The sequence below is a fragment of the Lagenorhynchus albirostris genome, chromosome 2, assembly GCF_949774975.1.
Source record: "Lagenorhynchus albirostris chromosome 2, mLagAlb1.1, whole genome shotgun sequence".
In the NCBI taxonomy this organism is placed as follows: domain Eukaryota; kingdom Metazoa; phylum Chordata; class Mammalia; order Artiodactyla; family Delphinidae; genus Lagenorhynchus; species Lagenorhynchus albirostris.
The window spans coordinates 78,099,770-78,110,363 of NC_083096.1; the positions used below are offsets into that span (position 1 = coordinate 78,099,770).

Here is a 10,594-nt window from a genome sequence, read left to right on the forward strand (position 1 = left end):
GTGTCTGACCTCTTAATTATTTTCTGGTGATTGATAATTTTCTGCTAACACTGCGCAAAGCTTAATCCTCTTCACCTGGAAATAAAAGGTTTCCATCATTTCGCTCTCCAATTTGAAGCTCAGCAAAGCCTCCTGGGCGCGGGGCGGTGGAGCCGAAGGAAGTCTGACCCCATCAAAGGAGCAAAAATGCCAGAGCTACCAGCACCACCCCCTCACATCCCCCAAGGGCTTCCAATTGGTCCTTGTGGGTCACTCTCTTTCCGGGTTGGCCTTCCAGCTTGCCCGTCGCCTCCATAGAACCCACATTTAGCCAGCAACTATTGGTAGGTCGTTACGTCATTGCCCTATCTACCCCGCTCCCATTGGCTCCCATAGGAAGGGGCGGCCGCAACGTCACAGGCAAGAGCCGCCATTTTGACTGAGCAACCCTAGTGACAGGAGCTGAAGAAGCAGCGCAGGTTATCCCGTTTCCCCTCCCCCTTCCCTTCTCCGGGTGACTTCCTGGGTCCCCTACACTCCACAGTCCCGGTCCCGCCATGTCCCAGAAACAAGAGGACGAGAACCCTGCGGAGGAGACTGGCGAGGAGAAGCAGGTGAAATGGAGGGGGTGCGGTGGGCGAGCTGGGGGCGACCGTGATGGGGCGGGAGACGGTCTCCCACCAGTGCGGATTGGTCGCCATGGTCTCGGGCTCTGCAGGGGTTGGCCACTTCTTGTGTCATGCAGGGTGAGCTTCAGTACGGATTGCTGCTTTGGCGCTGGTTAGCTGGATGGATTGTCAATCAATGCGGTTCTCTTCTTGATTGGCCAGTAGACCTACCGCTCAACTCATTGAAGTTGTGCTATAATTGGCCGAGCCTGGGCGCGGGGCGGGTGTTTAGAAAGACTGGGTGAATGAAAGGGGTTGGTGGTCCCGGGATGAGATGTGTGTTACTGGTTAGTAGGGGTAAAATGACCCAACCGCTAGGGTGGAGCTTGCATTCTAAATCCCCAGAAAGATACAAGTAGAGTTAAAGACGTTTAAAAAGGACCAGCACTGGGGGAAGGGAGAAGAGTAATTATTATCATGGCTAGTTTAAGGCGGCAACTTTCTCAAAGAGACCTGTTTTGACCGCTGGAGATGGTCTGTTGCCCACCTTCAAAGAGGACCTTACAAAATTGAAGAGGACTAGAGTTCCAAACAGAATAATGGAGGTTAAACCTAGAAAAGACGCCGACAGAGTCGTGACAAGAAAGACGCCACCATATTCCCCCCAGACTTCCAAGGTAGTGGGACTTAGTTAACCTGCAATTCTGTGATGAAAACACGCCACCCTCTTTGGGGGTTTGTATTTGACTTATAACATTTAGTACTGGATTCGGGTTCATGAAATACACCCGGTGTTATGTCTGTGCCAGGTTTTCAAGGGAAGGGAATGTAATTCTACTAAAAAGAGCCACAAATTGGCTTCATGTCCTTTTTTAAAAAGTCAGTAAAGAAAAGTGCAGCAGGGCCTACAAAAAGCAGGCAGGGAGTAACAGCAACAGTAAGAGCCCCCGCAAGCTAATTGAGCTCTTGGCATGTTCCCCAAACTTCCGTCACTAGGGAAGGTGTTGATTTTTTGGCAAAGCTGGTAGGTAAATACTAGTGAACCTACTGTACCTTAATTTTCTTGAGGTTAAAAAGTGTCATTTTAATCTCTGTTTACCTGTCACCTTCCTACTACAGTGTTTATGGAAGCAATGCTGTCCCATTACTAAGGTGGAGATGTCTGGAGATGGCTACATAGCTAGCCTCCTCCGTAGAGAGACTTATCTGCTGACTAGCTTAGGAGGGAACATCTCAGCAGTTATCCCCCTTCATTTCCCATTTGACCTGTACTGTGTTTTAGGGACAGCTAGGAAACTTTCATACTAATTTTGTATCACCAGAAGCCCTGTTGGCTCTTTTCTCTGTCTTTCCTAGCTTCTGTTCTGAGTGAGATATCGCTTGCTCTTTGAGTGAAGTATTGTGTTTAGGTTTAGGTATAGGTCACTCACAGGTCACTGGGGTGGTTCCCTGGGTTTCGTGTGAGAAGCAAGTTATCTTTTCTTCTCACAGTACAGTCATCTTGAGCTTTAGGGATCTGAACAAAGGTCTAGCTTTATTTAAGAACAGAGTGGAAATAGCATGTTTACTAATGGGTAGACCTCCAGGAAAAGGTAATAGTATAAAAGTTATCAGATATTAGAAGCAGTTGCTTCTTAGTGTTTAATTTTGTTGGCCCGTTTGTTTCCTCCAGGACACACAGGAGAAAGAAGGTATGCTCCCTGAGAGAGCCGAGGAGGCAAAGCTAAAGGCCAAATATCCAAGCCTAGGACAAAAGCCTGGAGGCTCCGACTTCCTCATGAAGAGACTCCAGAAAGGGGTACGGGGCACAATCTCTTACCCTCTTACTTCGGAGCCAAATAGGGCCTTAGGGATGAGATCTGTGGAAGTTCTACTGAACACCAATATGAAGGTTTTGTTGTGGGGCAGTAGTAGAGAGAAATTAGAAACTTGTAAAAAGCAAGGCAAATATTGTAAATCCCTGAAATGGTATCGGTTATCTTCTGATTTCCCACGTAGGATATTAAGGCTTAATGTAGGGGCATTTGGGTATGGGGTTGGGGGAGTGAGGGAAGGATGTTAGAGTCTGGAATGCTGACAGCCTCCAGACATTTGCCTGTTTGGATGGTGGGAGTTTTAGGATTGCACATTTAGGATTAGAGCTAAATTTTGGGGTGTGTCATTTCAGAAAAAGATCAGCCCATCTGTCCTACAGATTTCCTCAACTTGAAATGAATAGTAGGTGTCTTTAGACCCTTGAAGTTAGCACCAACTACTTACTATGCTCCCTGAAGAGACTTATTTTTCCTGTCCAGAATGGTCCTTCTCCCAAGGCAGAGTCTTACCTTCATAGCCATCTAGCTCCTGATCAGGTTTCTCAGTCCTCAGAGGTACTGAAAGCTGACTGAGGGATTGTATGTCATTAACCTGGAGTGTGTTTCTCTATGTGGATGAAATGGAGAGGGAAGCAGATTCCTGTGGAGAATCCCGGTTACTGAGTCTTAGTCACAGATGATGATGTGATGCTGATTTGCAGTTTACCTTGCTGTAAGCAAGGCAGGCGTGGGCAGGCTGTCAGAGCCATGGAACGTGTGTGGGAGTGCTTGCAGTCAGAGGAAAGTACATTCTCATGAACAAGCCCAGTTTCTATTCATAGTCTGAGAGAATAATTTTTAATTTTGAGGTTGTTAGCTTGAGGTTGATCTCCTGCTGATAGCCCCAGATCGACCCTTCTGTGTATCTTATTCATTTCTGTTTCCCCAGCACCAAGCCCATTGGAGGCTAATAGGTCCTTATAAGACTTAGTGAATAAAGTCAGTAATTTGGTTGAACCATCCTGTACTCATGGGGCTACAAAAGATGTGGGTACAGAGGATGTAGGAGCTATCTCTTAACTCCAAAAATAACACCCTAGTTGGGAAACTGCTTCCATACCTGAAAAAGTCAGAACACACTGGGGAGAAGACGTAAGTAAATGTAATTAATGCTAAGCTCTGTATGCATGAGACTAATCCAAAAGAGACTTGAAAGGTCTGAGCGTGGATGCAGGTTTATAGTGGATGTGAGTCTCCTTGTTTTTGAGGAAGACCAGAGCTCCTCACTCACCTAAACCTCCCTCTTATCTCTTAGCAAAAGTACTTTGACTCAGGAGACTACAACATGGCCAAAGCCAAGATGAAGAATAAGCAGCTGCCAAGTGCAGGACCAGACAAGAACCTGGTGACTGGTGACCACATCCCCACCCCACAGGATCTGCCCCAGAGAAAGTCCTCACTCGTCACCAGCAAGCTTGCGGGGTAACCGGGGCCCCCTTCTGCTCCCCTTCCTCACCCACTGGACTTTTGTATATCATAGGCAGGGATGGAATGGGCACCTAGTTATATCTTCTCAGCTTGCTAGCCAGAAATGACTGTGATTCTCCTGGGGGCTGCTGAGAAGGTAATGTGGGCTGAAGAGAGGCTCTGAGTTCATTTCTTTGGATAAGTTGAGATTTCCACACCCTCATGTAGCCCAGGTAGGGGCTCAGAAATAGGAGACTAGGATTGGATAATGCTGCAAACTCTTTTTCTTTTGTACAAAAAACTGGGGAGATGTGACTTCTACTTTTGGAAGAGAATATCCCAAAATTGGTTAGGCTAGGCCTTGGGAATAATATGACAGGTTTAACATCCCAAGGCTAACCTGACATGGTTGGGAAAGATAGATTGAATGGAATCTGTTTTCTGTGCTTTAAATGTTTTGTCCCTTGGGCTGCTACTGCTTCATGTTTCCATTATGGCAGGTGTAGAGAAGCCTCAAAAGGAAAAACTGATTTGCTTGCCTAAAACTATAATGCCCACTTAACCTCCTTTACTCAGTCAGTGTCTTTTACAGTTTGCCCTGGTTCTTAAATAATGTAAAGATTGGAGGATATAATTCACATAAAATGGGCACCTTCTCTCTCTCTTCCAGCATGTTGCTTTTTGAAAGTATCGTGGGATAGTGGAAAGAACACTGGGTTAAGAGTCAAGGTATCTGGGTTCTAGTCCCACTCAGTCTAGGCAGAATTGACATGTAACCTTGGTCAAGGCATTTAACCTCTCTGGATTTCTATTTCTGCCTCTGTAAAACAGTTGAATATAGATAAGATTGATTCTGATTCTAAAATCCTGAAAAAAACTGCTGTTCATTGTAAAGCCAAAAGTGAGGAAGGCCCATAGGTGAGCCTACAGAGGGGAACTATTTGAAGACTACACAGGGAGAGAAGTTGAGGTTTGGGGGTTATAAATTCAGGCAAGAGGGCCTCATAAGTATCATGGTCTTGAGGGTCAAGAAAAAAAATTCTAAGAAGCTAGCCATGAAAGCTCTTGCCTCTGCCCTCACCTGCTTTCCTACAATCTGGGCCCTTGCTGCTAAAAAGCTGCTCTGGCAGCCAAGCTGTGGGCCTAAAGAAACATGCTCAGTCATGCACATTTGGAGTCCCATATTTCAGATGTTATCAGCTGCCAGGTGTATTGTTAGGGAGACAAGAAGAAAAGGGATGAACTGAGCGAGCCTCCAGGGCTTAGTGCTACTGCAGGGCTGGAGCAGCAGGTTCTCAGGAGATGAATCACCTTGGAGGAAGCTGGGGAAGGTGGTTAGGGAGAAGGAGCACTGAGAAATCTCTGCCTTCCTAGAGCCCAGTAACCCAGCTCCCGTGCTCTGAGAAGTAGCAATGCTGATCGTGAACCAGGTGGGGGAAAGGGGCTGCAGGTGGCCAGCATCATCAGTCTAGTTATCACTGGCTTGGCCTGAATGTTACTGAATGCAGCCTGCTAGTTATCACAGAGAGAGCAGGGTGCGAACTAGCCGTTCAGGAGGGGAAGATTCTATAATCCTCTCTTGCCCTCTCAGCTCACCAGTTCTGATGTACCACACATCTGGCCTGATGAGGACGACTGATGAACTTGCTAATGCACGTGGGGGGGCGGTTAGGGTGTGTCTCTACTTCTTTCCTGACCAGCCATTCACTTTTCAGGCCATCATTCAGATTGGATAGGAAAAAGTTGGTGAGGAGGGAATGGAGAGAGCAGGATCCTGTGATTCCCTGGCCCCCAAACTCCTTGGCTGTCACTTGTAATTGTATATAATTTTTGTGTTTCTTGCTCCATTTCCTCATGCTGTCTTCCTTAGTCTAAAGTCCATGTGGGAAGGGGAAAATGCTGAACATCCTTGTATAGTTTCCTCAACTGTCCCAGACATGTTGTACATAGATATGTCATGTTATTATATATATAAATATATATATAATTTTGTACGTTTTCTTCACCTCCGATCTTCTCAAATTTTGTATTTTCTGTCTGAGCTGCTTTCTCTGTCGGTCAGTATGACTCCTCAAGACTGAGGCCACAGTGAGTCTGGTTTTTAGGAAGGAATAGAAGAAATAGGGAAATCAGAAAAACTGTTGGTCTCTCTCTCCACCTGGTCATCTTCAAGGCTAAGAAAACAAAGAAGCAAGCTACGTTCTGTATATGCCACCTGTTTCCACAGCGTGAAGTACATAGCTTCCATGGCAAAGAAGGGTCATTTCAAAATCCAAATCCAAATTGCTTTGATTAAACCTAGATTATTAAGTCCACTCAGAACAACATGTGTGCTGTCTGGCCCTGACCTCCGTGCAGTTACCACCTGATCACTGTGTGCCCCCAGTCCGTCTCCGCTGCTGCAAGTGGCTCTGGCCATGCCTCTGAAACCAAGCCTGCTCTGAGCCAGGCAGCTTACACCCCTGAAAACCTCCAGTTGTTTTGATCTTGTCTAAAGAATTTGTTTTTGTTTTTGTTTTCATGGGTATCTCCAAAAAGACAGAGAACATTTTGTTTTGAAGACAGGAAAAGACTGAAATTCTTTTTTTTTTTTTTAAACAACTCGCTGGATAGGATTGAGACATGTGCCAGGTAGCCCTAATGATTGTTAAGTGTGGAAGAGTGATGGGGTAGAGACTGGGGTGGGACTTAGGGTTCTTTCCCTTACTGCTTGACAGTGTTTTCTTTTTCTTCTGTGTTCGTCCGCAGTGGCCAAGTTGAATGATGCTGCCCGGGGCTCCGCCAGATCCTGAGACGCTGCCCCCCTGGGTCCTGTGCTGGCTCCTGCCCCTCCCTGCTTTTGCAGCCAGGGGTCAGGAGGTGGCTCGGGCGCGGGCTGGAGAGGCAGAAGCCCCTGCCCGTCGGTGTCCCAGCGCATGGAGCCCCTTGGGCTGAGCACCAAGACCTTGAACCTTTTTTGTTTTTCCTTTTTCTCCAAATAATTGTTGGGAGACATCTCAGTGAAATCCTGGGGGTGGGGTGGGGGGTTGGGAGGGTGGAGTGGGAGATTTGGGGGAATATGAATTAGGGCTTGGAGTTGATAAAAACATTCTTGGCTATCCTCCTTAACCATGTGGCTGGTGGGTGGGTGTGAGGAGGAGGAAGTAAAATGGACAAAAGATGAGAGGCTCTAATTCAGCTCTGTAGAAGAATGCCTTGCTTGCTTGGATGTGGCTGGGGACCTGGTGTCAGATAAAAGAAACTGACCGTCTAAATATGAAAGATGCAGACAGCTCCTCTGGTTCTGCAGAACAAGCTGAGAACTCAATTATGCATTAAAAAAAAAAAGTGCTGTCCTTGAAATAGATTTGCTGCGGGAAGAAGGGCAGTGAGTGTGGGAGAAGGGGGCCATGAGCGTGGGGAGCCCCACAGAGCCCAGGGAACTTTTTCAGTTTGAAATAAAAAACAAAAGAAGACCCACCAAAAAAACTCAACCCAGAAATACTCTGAAGCAGTTGGTGTGTTTTATTGGGGTTTGGGGAAAGGGAAGAAAACAATACTGAAGACACCATTCAAGGGGAGAAGCCAGTGTGGGGCCTAAGTTTCTAAGGAACAGGGGCCCTTCATGTGGGATGTGTCTGGGTTCCCCGTTTCCCTAATTTACGGAGAGGGAGCAGGGACGTTGGCATTAGACCAGGACTTTTCCTGACTCCTGTCCAAGCTACTGTTTCCGTAGCTAATGCAGAAGATGCAGCCACCTCAGGTTTTGACTCACAAAATAAGGGGTTTGTGGTATTTGATCTAAATGGTTTATTGACACCTAAAGCTCAGTACAGGCTAAGCAAAAAAGGAAGCCTGCTTTTCCTTTTCCCTTTCAGTCTTCCATTCCTTCACAAGCTCTCATGTCTGTGAAGGAGAAATGTGACCTCTAGTAATAAGCCAAAAGGAATGCAAGCCTTTCTGCTAGTGGCCAGTAGGGGGCAGAGTCACTTCTTTCCTCATGATGTCCTAACCACTGGAATCCTGCCACTGAAAAAAGTTTAAAACTACTTGTGAGTGTAATATACAAAAGAAATGTTACCCAAGGAGAAACAAACTCACTTGTCTCCTCTCACACCAATCTACCATGTGTGAAGATTGAAACTTGCCCATTTGCCCAAGTTTGATTAGGAGAATTTATCATGGTATTTTCCCAAATGTGATTGGCTTCTCAAATGAGTGTGCATCAAGGAAGATAAACAGGGTCCAGGAGACATAGATATTCCAGAGAAATCTCTATCATATTGAGGGGGAGGAGTACTTCTAAACTAGAGAAGGAATGTTGTTCTCAGTATCTAACCCATTCTTCTTAATCAGAAACTTTCCAAATAAGTTTTCAGCTACTCGGGATGTTATACTGACTTGCTCTCTCGTGATTTAGCCAGCGGATTGTGATGCCTCCTAACCATCAGCCTTTCTGAACAGCATGCTAGACACTAAGTGAGCCAGGTGGTTTGGAGAAATATATTAAAGGCATTCCCTACCTTTGTGGGGTTTATTGTCTAACTGGAAGAAAATATATGAAAAAGTTCATATACTTCAAAAGGTATAAACTTTATATCTTTTTTTTTATACAGAGAACATTTAAAATTTTTACTTAGCGATTAGAGCCATTTTTCTCTGGTCTCCACGTTTTGGGGTTGTTTTTAGATACTTCTTCATTTCTTTCTTTTTTTTTTTTTTGGTCACGCGGCACATGGGATCTTAGTTCCCCGACCAGGGATCAAACCCACGCCCCCTGCATTGGAAACACGGAGTCTTAACCACTGGACTGCCAGGGACTTCCCTAAACTTTATATCTTAAAGCTAGGAGATATATGAATGTTTATTGTGGTGGGGTTTCTGAGCCTTCTCATCCTTATTCCCCTTAAACCAGTCCCATGACTTCTTTTTGAGCATGTTGTCCCTAGTTTTATGTTTGCCAGGTGGCTACAGCTGGGGAATGAGGCCAGCAAGTCTCAAGATGTGGAATCATCTAGTTAGTGCAGTTTCATTTAATATATAGGTAACGGAAGTTAATATACCGGTAACGGAAGTTAATATACAGGTAACGGAAGTTGACATACAGAAATAAGTTACTTACAAGGCGGCAGTGCTAGTTTACTGAAGAGCTTGAGTTAATATCTAGGCTTTTATATGATTTTTCCATTATTCTTGGCTTCCCTGGCCCTTAGGTTTAAGCATAGCATTAGGGATCCTGGGGTGCCAAGAAATGTTTGTTCCTATTTCTGTTTCAGTTTAAAACGTGCCATTTTTTTTCCTTCACTCCCATACTATAGGGCTAGGCGGTCAGGGAAGACTGATTCTGCAGTGCTTCAAATAACTGTTCCTGCCCATTATTTTAGCTTGTCTAAAATCTTTATTCCAGAGAGTGGATTCAAGGGTTCTTCTACTCCTCCAACATGGTTGAGTGATAATTGTGCTGACAAGCCTCTCAGTTGAGCCATCTGATATGCAGGGTGGCAGGGATGAAGTCACCATTTTTATTGTCCAGCAGCATTTATTTTAAGCTGTTGTGGCCCTAGCATGGAAAACACAGGCAAAAGAAAAATAGCCCGGAGAATTGCCATTGACGATATCTACAGTCAGCCAGTGGCACCCACACTAGCAGCCCTTGTGTGTATAGTGCCCTCTACTGGGCCTTGAGGGAGGTTAACAAGGAAAGGGAAGATCTCTTCCCTTGGAAGCTAAGACCTGACAGTGGCATACAAATAAAAGCAAATTAATGTAAGATCCCGAGTGGCGGGAGTTTCCCTGGTGGCGCAGTGGATGAGACTCCGTGCTCCCAAGGCAGGGGGCCCAGGTTCGATCCCTGGTCAGGAAACTAGATCCCACATTGCATGCCGCAACTTACATGCCCACAATAAGAGTTTGCGTTGCCGCAACTAAGGAGCCGGCGAGCCACAACTAAGGAGCCTGCCTCTGGCAACTAAGACCCGGTGCAACTAAATAAATAAGATCCCGCGTGGCATGCGGCATCTTAGTTCCCTGACCAAGGGTTGAACCCATGTCCCCTGCAGCGGAAGCAGAGTCTTAACCACTGGACCTCCAGGGAAGTCTCCAAATTAATGCAGTTCTAAGCAGAATTCCCACAAGCTAAGAGAAGGAGGGTCAGGAGATGAGTTGTTAGCTGAATTTTCTTAGAGATGGGTGACTTACTAATAAAGATAAGATGAGGCTGCTCATGCTTGGGCAGCAATATTTTAATTCACAAGTATTGGATTGGCCAAAAAGTTCGTTCGGGTTTTCCCATAAGCTCTTTTGGAAAAACCCAAACGAACTTTTTGGCCAACCCCAATAATTGTTGAACTCTAACTTTGCGATTGGAAATATTAGCAGTTGTTGGGCAGATAAACAGTATAAGAAATGGTGTCTGCCCTGAAAGAACTTGAAGCCTCATTGAGACAACACTTCTACATATAATACATGTCAGTGGTAAAAGAATTCTGAGAAGGGGAAATTCAGAGGGCTGGAATCATTAGGTAAATATTAGTGGAAGAAATGGAGATTGAACTGGGCCTTGAAAGATGGGTAGTATTAAATTGTCTAGTTCAATTATCAGTTAATAAGTGCCTGTAATATGCCAGGCATTGTGCTAAAATATAAATGATATGTGGGTGCTTCTTTCAAGGCGATTCCACTCTGGTGGGGGAACTACACATGAGGAAATCATATGCAGTGTTAAACTTGCAGCAGTAGAAGCCCAGCTACATAGAGGAATAGGAACAA

General features: G+C 45.4%; 1 protein-coding gene across 1 annotated transcript; it reads left to right on the top strand.

Annotated features, from left to right (window-relative positions):
* Positions 1 to 405: 405 nt before the first annotated feature.
* Positions 406 to 6,865, top strand: ENSA (endosulfine alpha). Its single transcript, XM_060139022.1, has 4 exons — positions 406 to 593; positions 2,260 to 2,385; positions 3,696 to 3,862; positions 6,596 to 6,865. The coding sequence occupies exons 1-4, from the start codon at positions 537 to 539 to the stop codon at positions 6,609 to 6,611; spliced, it is 366 nt and encodes a 121-aa protein (XP_059995005.1). The 5' UTR covers positions 406 to 536; the 3' UTR covers positions 6,612 to 6,865.
* Positions 6,866 to 10,594: the final 3,729 nt, after the last annotated feature.